The 23,400-nt window shown below is 43.5% G+C and overlaps 1 protein-coding gene across 1 annotated transcript in view; it reads left to right on the top strand.

Annotated features, from left to right (window-relative positions):
- Positions 1 to 12,557, top strand: part of FTO (FTO alpha-ketoglutarate dependent dioxygenase) — a 415,105-nt gene extending 402,548 nt beyond the window's left edge. The window contains 1 exon segment of the mRNA XM_017874625.1: positions 9,890 to 12,557. Within this exon segment, the coding sequence (XP_017730114.1) occupies positions 9,890 to 10,043 (154 nt within the window). The 3' untranslated portion in view covers positions 10,044 to 12,557.
- The last annotated feature ends 10,843 nt before the right edge of the window (positions 12,558 to 23,400 follow it).

The following is a 23,400-nucleotide window of genomic DNA, read 5'->3' as shown; positions in this document are numbered from 1 at the left end:
GGCCGCATGTATGCTTTTTTTTTTTTTGAAAAGTGCCTGTTCATGTTCTTTGCCTACTTTTTAATGGGGTTTTCTCTTGTACATTTGTTTATGTTCCTTATAGATGCTGGATATTAGACCTTTGTCAGATGCATAATTTGCAAATATTTTCCCCCATTCTGCAGGTCATCTGTTTACTCTGTGTATAGTTTCTTTTGCTGTGCAGAAGCTTTTAAGTTTAATTGGATACTACTTGTCAACTTTTGCTTTTGAAACCCTGGAAGACAAACTAGGCAATACCATCCTGAACATAGGAATGGACAGAAATTTCATGACAAACACACCAAAAGCAATCACAGCAAAAGCAGGGGAGCTCTTAACCATGATTTACAGTGAGATACTCTGGTTCCATGGCCAGGATGATGGGAAACCTTTACCAAAACAAATCTCTTCTTGTAATCCCAAGTTGAAACTCTAAATGTTCTATCTCATGAAAAATAACAATAAGCTGGGCACTGTTTTACATGCCTGTAATCTCAGCTACATAAGAGGCTGAGAAAGGAGGATCACTTGAGTCCAGGAATTCTAGACCAGCCTGAGCAACATAGTGAGACCCCATCTCAAAACAAAACAAAAAGCCCTGATCATTCATGGCTATTGTACTATATAGTATTATTAATATTACATTTCAGACAAACTGTAGGTCATGTAGGCGCTGAGGAAAAGAATTGGGAACTGTGAAAACCATTGTTTATATAGAAGATGTCTTTTGAGCTCCAAACAAATGCGGAGAACATAAGCCATTGACAGCAGCTGGGCACTGCCCGCACTGTCCCCTTCTCCAAGGCAGCAGGATGGCACAGACCCATAGGAGGGACTCTAATTATACTGATTGGCCAAGATCCAGGCTCTGTGCTAAATGGAAGAAAGATTTCTTGCCTGTGCGTGGTGGCTCTTTCCCGTATTCTCGACACTTTGAGAGGCCAAGGCAGGAGGATCACTTGAGCCCAGGAGTTTGAGACCAACCTGTGCAACAAAGGGAGACCCCATCTCTACAAAAAACAAAAACAAAAATAGCCAGATGTGGTGATGCATGCCTGTACTCCCACCTACTCGGGAGGCTGAGGATCGCTGGAGCCCAGGAGTTGGAGGCTTCAGTGAGCTATGACTGTGCCACTGTGCTCCAGCCTGGGTAACAGAGTGAGACCCTGTCTCGAAAAAAGAAAGAAAGAAAGAGTTCTTGAAAAATGGATGGTTATGTGGCTGAATGGCGTTATCTTGGTGTTCGAAAGCACTTCGGGTATATTCGGCAGTTAAAGCGTTTTTAAAGCACCTAAACAGCCTATTTTGTATTGGACTTCTCACCTCTTCCCAGAAGCGTGAGGCCAAAAAGTAGGTGTATATACAACTAGAATTTAAGCCAAACCCGGCTTCTCAAGTAGTCATGGTTGAAGAACACTAACTACTAAAAAGGTGTATTGACCCGGGGGGAAAAAAAGCTGACCCCTGGGCAAAAGTCTGGATTTTCCTCACTCTCTGATGTATGTTGACTTTACTGATCTGGAAACATTAACATGAGGAACAGAGGCAAGAGGTTAAAAGCCTTTCAAAGAAAAAGTGAACATGTCTTTTGTGAAAACTCATTTAGGAATTGGTTTGGTTTAGTGGTTCTGCAATAGGTAAACTGAGTTATTTGACATGCTGACTTGATAAAGCCACCTTTGTCCGAGTAGAGCGTTATGATAGCTGTAAGTATGACTGGGTGGCCATTTACTTGTAAAGTTGTCCACAGTGCCATGATAGTGACAAAAGTCCAAGAAGACACATTACAAATTCATTAACTTGTTCTTCTCTTTTCAGAGGATTTAGAGTGTCAAGGGAAAGATTATTATAAACTAGACTGCATAGTTTTGTCACCACTCACTATAACAGATTATTTGGAGCAAAACACAGTGAGACTATGAAAAACAGTGCAATGGAGTGGCTTCTTCCTTGAGGTTAAATTTTAAATGTAGCACTTAAGGTAGGCATCGTAGAGGTGAGAATTATACATGGAAATCCCTTCAATTTGTACATCAGGTACTGGCAGGGATTTAGATACCATGTTAATAGGAAAAATACTTATCTTTAAACCCTGAATCACTCTGTATGGCAAGACGGTTGCCACACAAATATACATTAGAGTGAAATGAACCCTCAAGATACTGAATTGAACAGAGGACATTAAGGTCCCATATTGGTCTCACGCTCCCTTTAAAGCATAAGGCCATTGAGAGGATTGTTGCCCTATGACATCATTATTTCCTGCTTTTTCCGTGCTGATCCTGGCAGGTGGGTTTTGCAGGTTCATGTGGATTTGATGTAACACCAGTGTTTTCTACCTGAGGCCTGGTTTTTTGTTTTGGTTTGGTTTTTTTGTTTTTTTCATGGAGTTTCGCTCTGTCACCTAGGCTGGAGTGCAGTGACGCGGTCTCGGCTTGCTGCAACCTCTGGCTCCCGGGTTCAAGCGATTCTCCTGCCTCAGCCTCCTGAGTATCTGGGATTACAAGCACGTACCACCATGCCCGGCTAATTTTTGTATTTTTAGTAGAGACGGGGTTTCACCATGTTGGTCAGGCTGGTCTCGAACTCCTGACCTCGTAATCCACCCACCTCAGCCTCCCAAAGTGCTGGGATTACAGGTGTGAAGCACTGCGCCTGGCTCCTGAGGCCTCTTAAGCCTTGGTATTGGCTTATGCTATGGTGCATTAGGAGAATGCATTATCATGTAGCTGATGCCCTCAAACAGACTCCTACTCAGCGTTAGGCCAAGTGACTGTCAACGCCTTAAATTCAAATTCCAGAAAAAGCACTGACTTAAAGAAGAGGAGACTTTTAAACATTGCGTATTTTCTGATGAAGCTGTCTGTTTAAACTGCTCTATTCTTTAGAAGTGTGATTTCTTTCATTTTTATTTGCGAGCGTTACAAGCCCTCTGGCCAATGTTGCGTGATCAGCTAGGTTTTAAAAATAGGACTTGTATCACATAAGAAAAGGGATATTGAGGCATAATTATACATTTATGTGGTACTTTACATATTTTACAGTGCTTTTATATACGTTCTTTGATTTTATCTTCACATAACCCAGTAAAGCAGAGAAGCATTAACTTCAGTGTAATAGTTGAGGAAACTAAGAGGTTGAGATATTTTTCTCAAGGTCACCCAGGGAATATATCAATAATTAGAGATAGTTTATGCCCTCAGAAGCTGAACATGTATCTTTTATTTCTATAGACTGTAGATACTTACGCTGTAAGAGCCTCACCATCAAAAGAAAGAAAAAAAGAAAACTAGGTTTTATCAGTCATCTAACATAATAATAGTCCTTCTAGAAGCTGGAGGTAAAAACAACATTTGCTTCTTTCCTCTGAAATGATTTGGAATGTCCTAAATATCTAAATTTGACACGAATAGCTGACTAGTCAATGGACAGGATCCATTTTAGTCCAAATGGAAATCCATGAAAAAGATGGAACGAAGTGAAAAGGGCAACCAGCCAGATGTCCAGGGGTCTGACCCGCCCTGGCTCCCCTGCGCACCATTCCATCAAACCTTGAGTAAGGCAGCCCTCACTCAAATTGGGGATCCAAATACCTACCCCTGCCATCTCTCCTAGGTTATTAGGAAAGTAAGAAGCAGCACTGTGGATCGACATTATTTGGGACATTTAAACATTGTACAAAATGCAACTGTTATTTTTATTAGGAGTTGTTCTCCTCTTTCCCATTGACGAATTCCCTCTTACGAGTTCATTTCTGTTATCTTTTCAGTGGCCCATGCTTGGTAATATTTCTCCATCAAGTTCTAGTCTCTGTGTGTGTGTGTGTGTGTGTGTGTGTGTGTGTGTGTGTGTGTTACACTTGCTTATTCTGATGAATCTTTCAGCAGAAACCATTTCTCCTGAAATCTTTCTTTATCATTTCATCAAGAGTAATGGAAATGTTACCTGTCCTTCTTTATTTGTTGCAAAATTTAGGGACAAGGAAGAAGACCGTGTATGTTTTCTTAAAATCAATGGCCAGCACATTACTGTAAAACCTATTGATTAAAAACACAAAGTATAATGTTAGTCATTTAGTCTGTGAAGTGATGCAATAAGGGAAGAAATTTATCCTTTGACTTTTGCATTAACCTTTTATTGACTGCTTGCATACCCATAATTAACACACACTTTAGCTAAAGTGGTTAATTTTAGCATGGTGACCAGTGTTCACTAATGTAGCTGCAATCCCGATCATCTAAATGTAAGTGCAGCCCTGGGGGAAATCAGCGGGCAGTGAAGCCCTTCATGAGTTACACCTTGGTCGGGGGGACTTCTGGACAATCTGCTGGCAGCCAGCCAGTGTGACACCTTTCGGCTGCTTCCTGTTACGTCACTAGGTCATTCAGGGAGAACCACTCCTAAGTAGCTGAGAGTTTTAGGAGGTGGTTTATACAGTGCTTTGAGTCAAAATAATGTGAATTTAGGAAGGCGAAAGTATATATATTATATATATACTTTATATACACATATAATATGTAATATACTATATATTGTATATAGTTTATATGTATTTATTATATAAATATTTATATATGATAATTAGATATAATTATGTTTATATTTATCATAAAGTATAATACGTATAATCGCACCTATAACGTATCATATATAATTATAGATTAATGGAATAAAGACTATATAAAAATATAATTCTTACAATATATATTATGTGTATATCATAATAATTAAAAAAAATTTTTTTTTAAGTTTTTATTTTTTTTTTTTAAATATATAATTGTATATTTTAATAAATATATAATTACTTATTGTATATACAATATAGGTGTAATTATATGATGCAAACTGTCATCTTGATTATATATAATATAATATAATTAATATATTGATATATAAATTAAGAATATTTAATGATAATTATAACATTTATATATCGTAATAAGGATATCATGTTTGTAAAAAAATCTTTTTTTTTTTTTTATCCTATAAATATATAATATATTAAAAGACCAGTACAACTATATTATGTATCATAGCTTTATCTCTCTTCCTCCCTAAATTCATTATTATAAATTCACTCATTACTAATTATCTAATCTTCATGAAATATATAATAACAGTATATTTGTATAAAATATGTAATATCAATAATACGTATTAAATTATTATATTTTGAAATATATATAAAGTAATAGATATATATATAAAGCATATGTATACAATATTTTATGTGTATATATGTATTATTTTCCTTTGCTGTCCTTGAACTGCTTCATGAAAGGGGCAGTATTTTCTGAACAGATCCAAGTTTATTTGCTAACCCAACAAACATTTTAAAATGGGATTTTCCTTAGGATAGGATTAGAGAGGACAGGATTGAAAGGGGGAAATTGTAACTTTCTTATTGTTTAGCTGGGTTCAGTAGGACTTGGGAATGACACTGAGAAGGGAATCTTGTTAACTTTCTTTAGCAACATTATCCAGCTTTAGTCCTGAAAACTGGCTTATTTTCATGCAAAGGCCAGTGTGGATGGACCAGCATTCTCTTGTTTTCTGGGCAGAAATCTGTCCCAAATAGAAATACTGTTTGAAACAAAACCAAATGTCAGTGTTTTCGTGGGTTCACACCCAGGTATTCTCTGCACACACTACACTGTATCAGCCACAACATCTCAGTTTAGAGAGACTACCTGAATCCACTTGGCAAAGGCAATGGATGTTGTAAAAGGCAGGAAATAACTGAGAGAAAGGAATCATGGCTAGCATATCAGCTAGGATTCTTTACAGAAAAACCTAATTCAGACAATAAAGTCTCATGAAACTGAAACATCTAAGTGAAGCATGACCCAGATACTCAAACAGCATGGTCCAGGATCCACCCCTTGCTGGATGGCAGCAAAATGTTGATGGCAGTTCCACATCACACATCCTAATTGTTCATAGGCCAGGAGAGGAGAAAGTCTTTTCCTTTAGCTCCCATACCAGTCCTCTGATTTAGTCTCTTGATTTTGCCTCATATTGGGTCATATGCCTCCTCTTAAACCACTCCCTGTGACTAGGAGAGCATGATGTACTGACGTAGCTGAAGGCTACGTCAAGGCTCCTCTCTGGCTGTAGAGGTGGAGCTAGTCCCACCCACATCAAGTCATGAAGGATACAGAAGGAACAGGTACCCCACAGGAAAATTAGTATCCTGTTGGTGGGAAAGGTGGGAGTAAATACAGGACAATAAATTTCCATCCCTATCAGTATTCCTCACCCATTTCATAAGACAACTTGGGGCCCCTTTATTTTATAAGAGACTATAGAGTATTGTGTGCTAAGAAACAATCCAACTTTATTTCCTGTAAATGCAAAAATCAATCTGGAACAACCACCACTTAGAAGGCCAGACGCCAGTGCCTTTTATCAATCCTAGGTCTTCAGGAACAACTGTTGATCCCTTCTGAATCTGAACATTTTAGCCTGACACTGGAAAGTCGTAGCAGCTTGAATACATAAGCCTCAGGGTCTTGGGATGTCACAATGTGATAGGATCCAGCCTTAGGTGCAATTTGATTCAAGCCAGAAAGAGCTGCTCCTGTATCCCCAGAGCTTCCCCTAGGAGTCCGTCTAGAGGCTCCGCACCCAGTTAGTATGAAGGAAGGAGACAGCCCAAGTATAATAGGCAGCTCTCTCATTGGCATTTCTCATCTGCCACTGGTACCTGGAGTAGAAGTAACCATAGTGATAAGATTATTTAATGGGTATTGGGCGCTTGCTACCTGCCAGGAAATGTTCTAAGCACTTTCTGCATATAATTCATGTAATCTTCACATCAACCCCATAAGTAAGATACTATTATTGCCATCACCACTTGACAGACTGAGGCTCAGCGAGGTAACAAAACCTGCCCAAGATATCATGCCCCTGGAGAGCAGCAACTCCGGCAATACAGAGAACACACTCTTTACCACCATGCTGCAGTCTCCCTGCTTCCCATCTTTGGCAATTGAGATCCAAGAAGGAAGAATGAGTGACCCGAGCAAAAGAAATGAAAGCCTAAAGGGGGACAGATGTGCCTTCAAGTAATTCCCAGCCTTCTCTTTATCAGTTCTGCAGGCTGGCATGATGCTAAATCACACAATGTCATTTGAGTTAGGGATGTCTGTCCTTTTTCATGGGTAATACACCACCTCCAATAACGAGCCCTCTCCTGGCCCCTATTACTATCAGTTGGAAATTGGCAAGGAACACTGGACATTAAAGAAAAGATTTTAAAGCAATCTTGAAATTTCTGAATGAAGGCTCTGAAGAAACCCAACAAAGGGTTCTACTCCTGACCCAGATGGATGCAGTGACTGTGTACAGCTTGTCTGTCAGAGCTTGAATGCAAAGGAGCCACTTCCCATACCAGCCAGTCTTTTTTTTCTTTCTTTCTTTCCTTTTTTTTTTTTTTTTTATTTTTTTATTTTTTTGGGAAACAGAGCCTTGCTCTGTTGCCCAGGCTGGGGTGCAGTAGCACGATCTTGGCTCACTACAACCCCACCTCCTGGGTTCAAGTGATTCTCATGCCTCAGCCTCCTGAGTAGCTGGGATTACAGGTGGGCATCACCGTGCGCAGCTAATTTTTGTATTTTTTAGTAGAGACAGGGTTTCACCTTGTTGCCCAGGCTGATCTTAAACTCTTGGAAGTGGTCTGCCTGCCTTGGCCTACCAGGATGCAAGCAATTACAGGTGTGAGTCACCATGCGTGGCCCCAGCCAGTCCTTTGATGAGAAGAACAACAGCCGAAACCTGCAACAGCTTTGCCCAAAAGAAAAGCCATCGGGATTGGGAAACTTGTACAACACAGCATAAGCAAACCTCTGCAGCAGGCTTCAATGTGTTTAATACTTTCACAAAGTACGGAGGCAAAACCCATTTGACAGGTGAAAAAGCATCTCTATTGACTTTCTACAAACCTTATGATATTCTAGGTGGATCGACACTTATCATAGCCCTTTAATCTGCCAGCCAGGATAATGTGTGCATGGATAATTTATCCACTGTGAGATTGAAATGCTCCATTTGGAATAACTTTCCCTACCCAGTAAATTGAGCATTACTCCAGGATTCTGAGACAGAGAGAAAGCACAATTTTAAAAGCTTTGCAGAGTTCCTTTGTAATTAGTCGCAGCTTTCCTTGAATATTAATTTCCCCCACATCCCTTTCAAGTGGTTTAGAGACGGTCTCTAGAACTACAGAGATGCACCCTTAGAACCATGACAGCAAGCGGCATGGTCTCAAACACCTATGATTAAGTAGTCTGCAGAACGCACCTTCTGTTCTTCAGTGCAGTGTGTAGCTTATCAGTGCAAACAGTTTAATATTTATGCTAAGAGGATTGTCAAAAGCAGCTTCTGTTGCTTTAATTCTTGTTTTAAATAAATAATGAGAACATTTAAACACATTACTCTTCTTGAGGCCCCAGGGTCAGCTAATCTTATTATTTATGAAGTGATGTGCTACATAATAGTACTTAGTGCATGTTAACAGACGCTATTATCAGGGCCTGATGCAGAGAGCCAAAGATATATTAGAATGTTATGTGTAATGTACGACGGATTGAGTGCATAGGATGCCGGTGTAGCAATTAACCACACGCGAAAATAGGTGTAAAGTTGACGTATGTTTTCCCGGGGGGATCCCCTCACCATTAATAATTCCCCAGAGAAGAAGATGTATTTCAGTTAGGAACCCTCTCTACCATCAGGCTTGGAAATGGGGCCAGGATATTCCATTCTTTGATCTCTTCATAGTCAGTCCTACACAGTCAGAAGACATATAGTGAGCATGACTTTTTAGTTGATTTAGACAAAAATGCAGAGAAGGCGGGGGTGGAGGGAGGCACGTGTGCAATGTCCCAAATGTCCTCATAGTGTTTGGTTTTGGTCCACACATTTTCACTGCCACGTACTCCAGGAGAGTGGAGAAATCGTTCATTCCTTATTGCAATCTGTTTCCTTCTCTCTGATCCTCATTTTGCAGATAATTTATCTGCAATTGTGGCTAAAGCCACTGAGTTTTCCCAGGTCACTTTTAAATAAGCCAGTCTCTCTGAGAGATAGATGCCTGCCAAGGTGTGAGAACGTTGCCCCAATTTTTTTCCTGTGAGGCTATAATTTAGCTTCATATGATAATTAATTTCTCTACTATTGATGAATAATCCATTCAATAAAAACCGTGATTTAAGTGTTTTCCTTAGGGACTAACTCTTGCTAGCCTCTTAATTTAATTTTGTGGAAGTTTTTCCCACCTCTTCATCAGTGGAAATGATTATTAACCCCTATTTGCATATATCCTTATAAATCGGTCTCTCCTTGGAGTGCCTTTTTCTGAGCACAGAGAGCTGGGACACTTGTAAATCTCCAGGATCTCCAAAGTCAATCCCGGCCTGTAATATTGTTTAATCTATTCTTGGACGTTTTAATGCAGTAAATTCAATTTAATCTTTCCCAGTAATCTAGTAATACATTGAAATCCCACAAACATTTAAATCTGATAATGGCTTAATCACACACTTTAAATAACAGTTGAGATAATGAAAAAATAATTCACCATTTTACAGGCAGAGTAACTGAATTTCCCCGATGATTGGCTTCTACGCAGCCACCTGAGATGATACAAATCTGGGAGTCAAAGCACAGGAAGTCCGGACCATCAGGAACAGCCTTCCTTCTTAGAAACACCTGCGTTCCCCCTGTAGCCTCATTCAGTCATTGCCATGAACTTCACCCCAGTGGACTGTCTTTGGAGCATTGGCCAGTGTTCCTCCAAGCTTCCTGTGGGTTGGGGTCTTCTGGGGGTTTCCTCCCATGGATTAATTTCCTATTGTTACTCTTCCAGGTGCCAGTCGCGAATTGCCCGAACTTTACCTGCTGATCAGAAGCCAGAATGTCGGCCATACTGGGAAAAGGATGACGTTTCGATGCCTCTGCCGTTTGATCTCACAGACATCGTTTCAGAACTCAGAGGTCAGCTTCTGGAAGCAAAACCCTAGAAGGAGCACAAGTCTCAGGCAGAGGAGAAAAAGAGATCGGCTTTTCTCCTCCAGTGTTGTCATGGGCTTAAGCAAGGGCAGTGGAGACTTCTCTTGGCCCCTAGATTGTAGCACCCGGGTCCCAATCCAAAACAGCTAGGAAATGGTGCCCATGAATTTTTAAATGTTTAAAAATGACCCTGTGTTATAGTCTGATTTGGTGTTAAACAGGACCTTCTTCCCCAAAAATTGTTCAGATTTTAAAATGTGAGCCATTCAGCCCCCAAGGTCCAGGGCAGGCGACAGGAACAAGCCCAGCATGTGACAAAGCCTAACCTACTTTCCTCTTTACCAAGCTTTTTCAGAGACTCTGGAGTGGACCCAGCCCTCTGGGGAAAGACAGAACTTAGAGACATCCCAGTTTCTCACCACACCCATAAGTGCTGTCCAATATGGTAGCCACTAGCTAGCTGTGGCTACTTCAATTTAAATTCAGTTTTAATTTTAATATAAAATGCAGCTCTTCAGTTGCCCTGGGCACATTTCAAGTGCTTAATAGCCTCATGTGACTAGTGACTGCTGTATGGACGGTACAGATATGGCACATTTTCATCGTCGAAGAAAGTCCTATTGGACAACGCTTGTATAAAAAGTTTGAGAGCAGGAATTCTCATTTCCATTCCTCTGTAGCCTCTATCCCCAAAGGCAAAGAAACTAAAAGAGAAATGACTCATTGAAGATTGGCCTCTTTCCTTTCTCTAAGACGAACCTAAGTAAGAGCCTGAGCTTTGAGTTCTGTGCTCAGCGCACAGGAAGGAGATGTTAACAATTAAACTAAAGTTGATAGCCTGTCTTTAGGGAGTTTCCCTGATCTCTTGAAAGAGACACAGCCCTATTTACATTATTCCGCGGATTTCACCAGCATAGTATTATTTTTTCTCTAAGTCCCTCATTCTTATGTAATAACAGGTGGAACTGAGGTTTGAAGAACCTCAGTGGCCCATCCTGATGACATTGGAGACTCAGAGAGACAAGCGAGAGTAGGGTTTAAAACCTGAGCTTTAAGACTCCCACTAGCTTTGTGTCCTTTGGTATGTTAACGTGCCTCAGTTTCCTCATCTGTATAATGGGGATACATGAAAGGCACCACTCCCAAGGTGAATATTAAGTGAGATGATTCTAGTTACAGACTTAGAACAATTTCCAGCACATAGTCAAATATCCAGGAAATTCTAGTACTGTTATGTGTGGGTGAACTGACCTGGATGTAGATGCTTTCATCTCTCTTTCTGACCCCTCCGCCAGTTTTGTCTTGTGATGCCATTAACACATCTCTCCCTTTCCGACCTGGCTCCTGCCCACTGATGTCCCAAGAAATCGTGAGAATAGTTAGCCCCCCTCTCCCCAGCCTGTTGCCCTCTCGTGTAGGTGTTCACAGTAGTTGAGAAGTTGAAGAGCTTTTGCCCGTTGAAGGTGCACTGAGAATAAACTCTTTCCTGCCACCAGAATTGCAGTGGTTCACGGCCTGCACTCATTCCCATGCAGTTAATAGACACAGAAATGTCTTGTTAAGCAAAGTGACCAGGATGTCATCGTGTTGAGACTCGAGTCTCTCAGACCTTGGATTCATTCCCTGGTGTCTTTGAGCCTTTGTTTCCTCATTGGTAAAAGAGAAGTGAAGCACTGTCTCACAGGGTCATCACAGAGATTAAATGAAATAACATAGACCAGGAGGGCGTGGCGCTTGAAAGTCACAGATGGGGCACCCTCGGGCCATCCAGCCCAGTGTTTTCTTTAGCCCCTATGATGTTCATTTTTTGTTATATTCCATTAGGTGCCAATATTTTTAAAATGGGAGATTTCACATAAAATTAAAAGGTCTGCATTTTCATTCTTTTTTTTTTTTTCTTTTTTGAGACAGAGTCTTACTCTGTCACCAGGCTGGAGTGCAGTAGCACAATCTCAGCTCACTGCAACCTCCACCTCCCAGGTTCAAGTGATTCTCCTGACTCAGCCTTGTGAGTAGCTGGGACTACAGGCACGTGCCACCACACCCAGCTAATTTTTGTATTTTTAGTAGAGATGGGGTTTCACCATGTCAGCCAGGATGATCTCAACCTCGTGATCCACCCACCTCGGCCCCCCAAAGTGCTGGGATTACAGGCGTAAGCCACCGCGCCCAGCCAAGGTGTGCATTTTCTTTAGAACTCAGAACACCCAGTAGTCCTAGGCCCCATCCTCGCATGGCAACAAGCTAAACATCTTCCCACTGCGAGTTGGGGCATGACCCAGCCTATGGTTTGCCATACTCCCTCTTTTCTCCGTTTTATCATTAATTGTGAACCTGACCTGTGTCACCGCTTCATGTTAGCGCTCTCCAAACCTGCTTGCTTACACCCCTCTAGTCAAAATGTTTTGTGCTCACCCCAATATATGTGTGACTATTGAACTCTATTTGTAGACTGCTTGTACTAATGTCATGTGCATCATAAAATATTCATATCCAATAAAAATATTAAAAGGATGAGATAAGAAGCCAAGAGAGATTCTGCTGTTTTTTCCTTTTGCATGGATGAGCCAGCTTCACTGGCCTGGGTGGGGCCCAGGTGGAATTAGTTCTCAAAGTCCTCCAGGTGGAGTCAAGGGATGTGCACCAGGGTTGGAGAAATCACTACCTTAAGTGAATCCGAAAGGTGAGATCACATTTGCTCTAAAGAAATGGTGATCCCAGCACTTTGGGAGGCTGAGGCGGCAGATCATTGGAGGTCAGGAGTTGAAGACCAGCCTGGCCAACACGCTGAAAGCCCATCTCTACTAAAAACACAAAAATTAGCTGGGTGTGGTGGTGTGTGCCTGTAATCCCAGCTACTCGGGAGGCTGAGGCAGGCAAGTCGCTTGGCCTGGGAAGCGGAGGTTGCAGTGAGCTAAGATCATGGCACTGCACTCCAGCCTGGGCCACGGAGCAAGAGAAAAAGAAATGCTAAGTTTCACTGAGCATGTGTTTGAGGATTTCATGTTCTCTCCAGGGAGGTTTCAGGTGGGTAGAAGGAGGTAGGCAAGATCCAATAAAAAGGCGGCTGGTGCGGACAATGACAATGCACTCGTATCCTGCAGGGTCAAGGGAAGGCTTGCTTCTACCCTGTGATTTGGAGGACTTTCCTGGAAGCACAGGCTCAGAAATCGCACCCTTCCCCCCATGTATGTGGATGACAGACCACCTCCATCAGCAGCAGCCCCCTCCTGGTTTCCTGCCAGTCCTCCCTGTGGTCCCAGCTATCTTGAGAAAAATGATCTAAGAGATCTCTTTGCACTGAGGTGCTACTGACTGCCCTGCCTCCCTCCCTTCCTCCCGCAAACCTTTCTTGGTGTTGACCACAGCCTCAGCAGTGGGGCAAGCCTGGGGACCCAAGACAGATCTCTGCCTCCCAGGCTAGTGGATGCCCTGGGATATGCAGCGACCAAAACAGGAACTTACCCCATAGTGGGGAAATAGACAGTAACCAGCAAACCAATAACTAGAGTGTTCCAGTTGGTTGTAAGTGCCAGGAAGGGAACCAACTGGGAGAGGGACAGGAGGAGATGGTGACTGCCCAAGGGGACCTCGATCAGGCTGTGGGGAAGAAAGGTGGTCGGGAAGAGCTTCCCAGGAAAGGGGATGGTGGGCCCAGGCAGGAGAGCCCTGGGAGGGGTGCCCAAGGAAGGAAAAGGGCCCTGAGCCCAAAGCCGAGAAGACCAGGAGGGGAGAAGGGGAGATGTAGGGCAGAGCAGGCGGGAGCTGCTCGGGTTTTATTCCACACACCCCAGGAAGCATGAAAGTGTTTCAAGCAGCAAGGGCGTGGAAGTAACTTGGTAAGATACTTTCATGCTTTAGACCATTGCTCTATCTGGATTCCAGAGGGTTTCTCAGAGAGCAAACGGCTCAATCCAAAGGAGTGGCTTTCCAACTGGGGATGTCCCCCTGGCTGGGTGAGATCTCAAGATGGTCTGCAGCCCCTCTAGGTTGCCCACCTGCTGAGTTCACTCTAAACAGCACCTCCTCTCCACACCCCAGCGGATCCATTCCTGCCGCCCTCACTGGCAGGCTCCAGCCCCTCAGAGCTTTCTAGACATGACAGAGCAGGGTCATGGCATCATTGGTGACACAATTTTAGTAATCAGCTTCAAAATCCATCACTCACTGAATCGAGGGATGCCAGAATTGAGAGTCCATAGGCCGTGTTTAATGGATCCCACGTTTAGTAGACAGTTTTTTGTATGCTTCGAGGGAAGGAAGGTATTTTCAAATGCAACTTCTTTTTTTTTCTTGCTCTAGTTAGGGCTGATTTTACCACTGGGCAAATTGCATACATTTGGATCCATGCCACGCTAAATACTGTTTATTTTGGAGATCTGTCAGAGGCAAGTGCATGGAAGACAAGGGGATTCTGGTTTGAAAAGGCAATTCTCATCCAGACAGATTCAGATGGAGAGGAACGGTGCGGATTAAAATGCGCCGAAGTGGTAATGCCGTTTATCCCGTTTGCCTTTGTTACTCTGTGATTAAATGGTATTTTTAATTAAGTTTCATTGGGAGCCATAGGTATCACGGTGGTGAAATCAATTTGACAACCATAAAGGGGAGAGAAGGCACAGGCGTGTTGTGATGATTGCGGCTGTAGGGAAAGCGGGCAGCTTGCAGAGGATGGGTGGGAGGAGGGGAGCCGGCTAAGAATGACTTCCTGCAAGACAGCAAGGGCACCCCTGGGCCGCTGCTGTGTTTGGGAGGCAGGTTTGGGGGGTTGTCAGAAGGCATTCACCTGGTTCTCTCGCTCACCTGAGACACCCGATAGATTCCTGGAAACTCCAGGAAAGTATCTGAAGTTCTGTTTCTCCATTCTCTCTTACTAACAAGGAGAACCACGAGTGACCCCCAGATCCCGGCTAGAAGGACCAGACAGCTTTCCACCCTGGTTCCCGGGCAGCTCTGCTCCCATAGTCCTGTGTCCCAACGGCCCCATGCTGCCAGGACGGTCCTAATTCCCACCTCTGGGAACCTTGTCAGCCAAGTCCTTCCTGCTCTCTGGTCCAAATCCTCCTCCTACATTGGAAACTGAGCCTTTCTGCACTCTCCGCTCTTTCTATCCCACTGTCATTCATCAGACTTTCCAAATCTTTGGATTCCTGAGTGGCAGAAGAGGTTTCCTGAGTTTAAGTCCTGGTTCTATGTGTGATCCTCACTCTACCACCTCTTCAAACCTTTGTTCTCTTGTCTACAAAATAGAATAGTAGTAATCCATCACCTAAGGTTGCTGTGAAGGTTCCATAAGTTAATGTGCATTTAAAATGCCTCCCACAGCACCTGGCATATACAGGTCTTCAGTGAGGTACTAGCTATCATTATTAACGAAGTTTCCTGTGATAACAGTTGTCGCCTTGTGACTGGGGCAAATCACTAAACCCCTGTCTGCTCCAGGCTTTGCTTATATAATGCAGATGATGATAATGCCTAGCTCACTGGATTGTTCTGTCCCCTGCGACCATCCATGTTAAGCAATTCGTATCATGTCTGGTACTCAAAACTCACTCCACGCATGTACATTATGATGATGAAAAATATGATCTGTGGTATCCGGACCAAAATATTCAAAGGGACTAAAGATAGCTGTGGCTTGTTCAAGAAGAATATTGTGTCACTATCCCATATATTATCCCATTTGCTCTTCACAGCTTCCATTTTTCGCGAGGCGGATGGCATGGAACTTTTTATAAATGAGATATTATGAAAAATGATGCTTTAGGACTCCCACTTCTACAGTGGGAGTAGGTCACCCATTGCAATTTTAGATTTGCTTAAAAAAAAAAATTCTTGCCATCACCTTCTAATGGATGATCTGTGTACAACAATTGTTTATTGACTCTGAATGTCTAAGTACCAGGGTCAGTCTATTTCAAGGGGAGGGAAGCATTAATTAACCTCCAGCATTAGATTCAGTGATTCTTTTCCAATGATGCAGTTCATGACTTTGCTCGCGTTTACTTTTCATCAATCCTGAAAGAATTGAGGTAAAATAGTTCCTCTGCACATGTGTGTCAAGCTAAATGGATAACAGCAGATACAGATCTGTTTGCCTGTCTGCACTTGCCTTTAGACAAAATTCATCAATTTTACAAAAGCCACTGACTAAACATGGCACCAATACAAATGAAGCACTTCTAGCAGGCAGGTTTTCCCTTTGTTTCTGATCTGGTAAATGCAGTAGTTTCCTGCTGAGAGATGGGAAGTACTGGTCTAGGACAGCAAGGTGCCCTACAGGTGGGGCCGAAAGGGTCAAGACCATTCTACAGGAAGTTTAGGAGAAGTTCAGTGGTTCCAGATCCTGTGTGCTTCGGGTAGTTCTGACCCTCTTCATTAGTGATAATGGCATGAAGCTCTTTCGCAGTCTTTTTTTTTTTCAGACAGGGTCTCACTCTGTCACCTAGGCTAGAGTGCGGTGGTGAGATCATGGCTCACTGCAGCCTCGACTTCATGGGCTCAACCATCCTCCTGCCTCAGCCTCCTAAGTAGTCGGGATCACAGGCACTTGCCACCACACCCGGCTAATTTTTTGTAGAGACGAGGTTTCACCACATTGCCCAGGCTGTTCTCAAACTCCTAGGCTCAAATGATCTGCCTGCATCGGCCTCCCAAAGCGCTGAGATTACAAGCGTGAGCCACTATGCCTGGCCCTCCACACAGCCTTGCTTGGTGTTACAGATTAAACAAAGACCACACGTGATCACTCTCTTCGTGGTGCCAGTTTCAAGGGCACCCTTCTTCCCTTCCCAGCCTCCGAGAGAAGGAGAGAAGGTCCACAAGCCAGATCCATCCCCACAGGTAAAACCACGACTGTGCAGCTAGCAGGTGGAGATAAAATTTGGAGAAGGGCTTGTAAATGCTAAAGTCCTACTCAAGTCCAAGGGAGAGGAATTATTATTATTCATTTTGTGAAACCAATTTAGTTTGGGTGGATAATGGAAGAATTTCTATATACATTCATTACTTCTGATCAGGCAAGACCAGTCTGACACAGGAACGGTATATGGCTCACTCTTAAAGCCACAGCAGGCAGCCAGGGCTTGGAGAAATGGAAACCTCCCTTGCACAAGAATAGTCTCAATGAATCATGTTAAGGCCTCTTTTAAGTTTTTCAGACTCCATGCACCCTGTGAAAACTGCCTTTCCTGAGTAGAGGTATGTTCAGCACTTCATAAAACAATCTTGGAGCCTCCAGACACACGGATAGAGGAGCATGATTTCGTTTGTTTCTTTGCAAAACTGCTGTCCCCAACTGAAAAACCTGATTATCCTTTCAAATAGGGAATTTGGCTTTCCACGTTGATACCAGCACAGTTAACCTTCAAACCCCCAAGGCCTGCAAGAGATGAATCAGTTTCTCAGAACAGCCAAAGCTGTGGCTTATAACTCATCCAACCCAGAAAACTGGACCACTGGTCACCGTCCTTCCCCCTGCCCCCAACTCTGCAGACAGAGGTTTCTAGTTGATTATGCCTTGATTAGAGTCAGGAGAGAAGCAAGCCAGGTATATAGGATTCCCATTATCCTTCCCTCCTCTGTTCCCGACCAGGGTCACGCTGAGAGGGATCTCAGTGAACATGTGAACAATCAAGCCATGTTTACCATAGACGTTTAGTTTTCTTTTCTCAAAATCAAAACAGAGTTTAGTAGGCAGTATATTTCATACATGCCCCTTGATCAATGGAATGATCTGTCAGAAGCCATTAAGGCCCCCATTAGCTTGAATGCATTCAAAGCTAAACTATTGGATCATTTAAGGGCTGCAGTGATTGTTTTTAATATACCGTACATTGATTTCTCCCTGTGAGCAGCAACGTAAGTTTGAAACTAACTGTGTATGACTAAGGCTGCATTTGCTGTCTCCAGCCCTCTGCGAGAAGCATGGTTTCACTTCGACCAGAAATGTCTGTGTATAGTTTTCAAAGAGATGCAGACCCTGTTCGATTTCCCAAGGTTTAGACTGGGTTGGGTTGTTATTTCTTTTTTCCCTGAGCTTTCTCCCATTTCTTTGTGCCCATTAAGTGAGCTGTGCGTGCAGAATGGGAGAGGCATCCCTGCCAAGGACCTCAAGTGAAAGGCGGTGGGAGAAATTGTTCTGAAAGCATGAAGCCCAGCTGAGGCCAAAATCAAAGTGAATTTGACAGCCTTGAGCCAGCAAAACTCTGTACCTAGCAGAAAGCAATAGATGTGTGGCTGTGTCAGGGGCATCCTCACTGGGACATAGCTTGGTGAGCTGAAGGTACCTTGGAAGGGCCAGATGAGGAAGGTAGCCAAAGCCACAGGCCCTCTTTGGACTGCCATATTGCCAGCTCTTCATAGTATTGACTCTTCAGTCTTAGCCAACACACTTGTTGATTCCTTCCTAAAAATCAGACTCTGCTAGCACCACAAGGTCCCTGTCCTCAAAATCCTATGGTTAATCAGCATTTCTGGTTTCTGTCCTTTGCTCATTTTAATACCGAGCCTGAGGATAGGAGTGCAGCATGGTGAAAGAAGCAATAGTTACCACATTTGCAAAGGCACATACCCCAAAGAGCAGTTTTTAATATGTCACACCCATTTTATAGATGGGGCAATGGAAGTCCAGATGGGAGAAGTTATTTCAGGTGAATCATAGAAATTGGATTTTGAGTTTCTGGTATGTATTGAGATTTGGGAAGACTGTGAACATTCTTAAGCCCTCTTCCCAATTTCACCTTCAACATCCTAAAGCATGTTGAAGAAGAAGATGGTTCCAGGTCACTTACAAGAACAGGAACAGCCTCTCCCTCAAAATTTGAGCCCAGAAATGAGAACCTCTGTTACTCTAGAAAACAGTGTGTGGACTATTGTTCTTTCCATGGGTCACAAAGATCCACAAGATACTGGTGATTTTACATATTATTAGAGCCACTGAAATTTATGATGCAGGATATTAACGTCAAAGAGGCCAAGATGCATCGTTCAGAACACTGGCAGGTCAAGCACAAACCACCATAGTAAAATCAAAAGCTAGAGTCAGCAAAGTATAGCCCACAGCCGAATCCGGCCCATCCCCGGTTCTTATAAAGTTTTATTGGAATGCAGCCATGCTCATCAGTTTATGTATTATCTGTGGCTGTTTCCAACTACAGTGGCAGAGTTGAGTGGTTGCAAAGGACCACAGGGCTCTCAAAGCCCCAAACAGTCATTGTCTGACCCTTCATAGAACAATTTTGCTGACCTGTAGCCTAGCTCCAAGGATTGTTGTATCACCTGTGGTCGTGCCTGTTAAGCAATTAATGTCATGTCTAGTACTTGGTAATGACTCAGCATTTATCAATTACGATGATAAACATCACCATGGCATCCAAACCAAAATACTCATGCCAGCATCTCTCTGTACAGAAACATGGAAAAAAGAGCGATGCTATTAAGGAGCAAAATCGACCCAGGAGCAAAACCTAAGGCTCTTTCTGAATTAAAGAGGCTGGAGTAAGGTAGTGAGAGGACCATGGAAAGCCTTCCCAGGAGGATGGAGAGTCACCCCCCGCCCCCGGCTTTCAGGTTCAGATGTCTCCTCTCAACAGAGGCCAGCTCTGCAGGGAAGCAGGCTGAGCCTGATCTTCCCTGCGTTAGAACTGCTCAACGGGCGAAGCACTCCTGAGCCCTTCGCGTTGCGGAACAGTGCGAAGATTATTCCAACGCCTCATTAGGAAAGGTGATAATCTGGTCTGTGGTTTCTTTTTCGGTGGGGCATGGGATGGGGGTGAGTGTCATGCTTTCTAAGGCACAGGCTGACTAAAGGGTGTCCTATTTATGAAAGTCAGTAAAACACAGCAGCTTCCTATTCTGTGCTTATTACCCAGAAGCCCCTGGCTCTTAGAGTTTCTATTAAGATGTACCCCATAAATATATACGCCTCCTATGTACCCACAAAAATTAAAAATAAAAAAATTGAAATCACTCATTTATGCTTGGTGTTATGATTGCAACTAAGAATCCTGGAGTGAGCTGGTTACAAAGTGAGCCCGACTTTCCATGGATGCACCATCCCAGCGTGCGCCGGGAGCCCCGCTGTCCATGGAGGCACCGTCCCAGACTGCGCCGTCGCCGTGAGCCCTGCTGTCCACGGAGGCACCGTCCCAGACTGCGCCGTCGCCTTGAGCCCCGCTGTCCACGGAGGCACCGTCCCAGGGTGCGCAGTGAGCCCCGCTGTCCACGGAGGCACCGTCCCAGGGTGCGCAGTGAGCCCCGCTGTCCATGGAGGCACCGTCCCAGGGTGCTTAGAGCTCTCTGCACTCTGCCTTTGCTGCCCGCACTCTCCAGGAGCACCTTAGTTGGATCTTTACTTCCTTACTGCCTCTCTTGCGACTCGAATCCTTAAGTCACTTGTAAGATACTCCACGTTGATGATTTTCATTTGTTCTGTAACCAGAGTGTTTATGAACACAATTTTACTTGCCAAATTTGGTTTCCATGTTGGACTAGAGGAACTAAAGGGCAGGACTTACTGGATCAAATTTTTACTTCCATTTTATGACATCCCACAGGACTCAAGACTTCATGTCCCCCAGATTATTTGATCTTCAACAACTGTCAATCCAGCTAACTTTTATCTGACACATAATAGGTGCTCAATAAACATTTGTTAGCTGATTATTTGCTAAAGCAAAATTGATCTGATCTCAGCATCCCCTGCTTTAAGATCTCCTCTAGTTACCCTTCCCTTTGGGTTTTCTGACCACAGCTTGCAAGACTGTTTGGAATCTTCCCCCACCTCTTACAGTTTCACCTCCCAAAACTTGCTTCTAACCTTTGTTCCAGTTACACCCAATTTTGTACCACATCCTGAGTTGTTTCATGTCACTAGTGCTGTGTAAGGTGAGTTGACCATGATACCAGTGGAACCTTAGCAGCAGATAAGAGGAGAAAGCTGAGAATGGGCAAAGCTGGGGGGAATTTGGTCAGCGAAGTTAGTGTCTCAAAGCGACACTTAACTGAGGAGGTACTGGTATGATAGACAGTTGTCCGAGCTGGTGCTTGGGGCATGGCAGCCAGTGGGGTCTGCAGAAGGTCTTGTTCTGTCTTGATTAAAGGAGTATGAGGAAGCACTCCAAGCAAGGCACTGCAAGGCCACAGTCCAGCTCTCAGAGAGCAAAATCACAAAAGACAAACTGCTTTGGCCAATGGAGGTTGAGGGAACACTGGAATAACTTGGTGGACATGGACTTGGGGCACTGGACTGACATCAGATCCCACTGTGCTACTAAGATGGTGGAGTCACTTCTTTTTTTTTTTTTTTTTTTTAGACAGAGTCTCACTCTGTCACCCAGGCTAGAGTGCAGTGACATAATCTCGGCTCACTGCAACCTTCACCTCCTGAGCTCAAGAAGTTCTCCTGCCTCAGCCTCCCTAGTAGCTGGGATTATAGGCACCCACCATGCCTGGCTAATTTTTTTGTATTTTTAGTAGAGACAGGAGTTCACCATGTTGGCCAGGCTGGTCTTGAACTCCCAACCTCAAGTGATCTACCCACCTCAGCCTCCCAAAGTGCTGGGATTACAGGCATGAGCCACCGCACCTGGCCCCATCGTAAATATTTAACTTACGAATTCAGTTACCTGTGCTCAGCAAACACACACAAAAAGGCAAAAGAGCATAAGGGTTCCATCCCCAAACTGCACTCGGGGATTGCACAGCCTGGAGTGTGGGAAGATGTGAGAACAGAGAATCTCTGTTTTCTCATTTGGGAAGCTACTACGTGGCTTCTAACTCAAGCCAGAGACTTCACGTTGTGCTCAACTGAAGAACAACGATCTGCTCCTGCACCTGACAAAGAACTATCAAGACATTTCACTGAAGAGGATACACAGGTGGCAAATAAGGACATGAAAAGAAGATCAACACCCTTGGCCATTAGGGAAATGGGAGTTAAAACCACAATGAGAAATCAACACACACTTCTGAGAATGGCTAGAATTTTTCTCTGTTGAGAATGCAGAGATGCTGGATCACTCATACATTGCCGGGGGAGGATGTCAAATGATATCGCCACTTGGAAAAATCATTTGGCAATTTCTTCTAAAACTAAACATGACCCAGCAACTGTACTCTCAGGCATTGTCCCAGAGAAATGAAACCTGTATCCATGCAAGACCTGTACATGAATGTTCATAGCAGCTTTCATAAGAGCCCCAAGCTGTAAACAACCCAAATGTCCTTCTGAGTCATTAGTTAAATTTTGGTACATCCATACCCTGAAATACTACTCAGCAATAAAAAAGGATAAACTATTAGATGAATGTCAAGGGAATTATGCTGAGAAAAAGATTCAATCTCAAACAGGTTTATGCTATATAATTCCATTTACATAACCTCCTCGAAATAACAAAAATCTGGAGCTGGAGAACAGAATCCTGGGTGCCAGGGCTTAGGAAAAGGAGGGAGAGGCTGGGCGTGGCTATAAAGAAGCAGCAGCACAGGCCCCTTGTGATGGTGAAACAGTTTGTATCTTGATTGTAGCAGCGGTTGCATGAATCTACACATAGGATAAAGTCATGTAGAATTGTGCGTATGTGCACACGTGCACACACACATATACACCATGTGTGTGAAACTAGTGAAATCTGAATCAGCTCTATAGATGGTCCCAATGTCAGTTTCCTGGTTTGGATATTGCATTATAGTTATAGAAGATGTTACTGTCTGAGGAAACCGGGTGAAGGATACACGGGACCTCTCTATATGTATATTTTTTGCAACTTCCTGTGAATCTATAATTATTCCAACATAAAAAACTGAACAATGAAACTGACCGGGAGAGAGCTTACTGGCTTCCAACCTGGCAGCTTCCTAGGGGATTCTCATGAGTAGCTTCCACTGTGCATAACTTCACGCATGGAGCCCTCGTAAGATGAGACTTCTCTCTGGAAGCACAAGTGCATATCCACGCTTTGTTCAAGCAGATTGACTTCCCTGGGCTGCTGCTGCTGTGTCCTCATGCATCCTGCTGGGAGGACACTCATTTCCCCATTCATTGGGAAGAGACTTTTTTAGATGAGGTAGGATGTTTGGTCACAAGGACCTTTGGTAATCTGAAATGTCCTTTTAGTTTATTTTAAAATATTTTGGGGCAAACATGTAGTATTTACTTTTTTTTTTTTTTTTTTTTTTGAGATGGAATCTCGCTCTGTCACCCAGGCTACAGTGCAGTGGTGCAATCTCAGCTCACTGCAGACTCCACCTCCCAGGTTCAAGCCATTCTCCTGCCTCAGCCTCCTGAGTAACTGGGACTACAGGCACATGCCACCAAGACTGGCTCATTTTTGAATTTTTAATAGAGACGGGGTTTCACCATGCTAG

The sequence above is a fragment of the Rhinopithecus bieti genome, unplaced genomic scaffold, assembly GCF_001698545.2.
Source record: "Rhinopithecus bieti isolate Rb0 unplaced genomic scaffold, ASM169854v2 scaffold_8911, whole genome shotgun sequence".
Classification (NCBI taxonomy): domain Eukaryota; kingdom Metazoa; phylum Chordata; class Mammalia; order Primates; family Cercopithecidae; genus Rhinopithecus; species Rhinopithecus bieti.
This window is presented reverse-complemented; position numbering and strand designations above follow the sequence as displayed.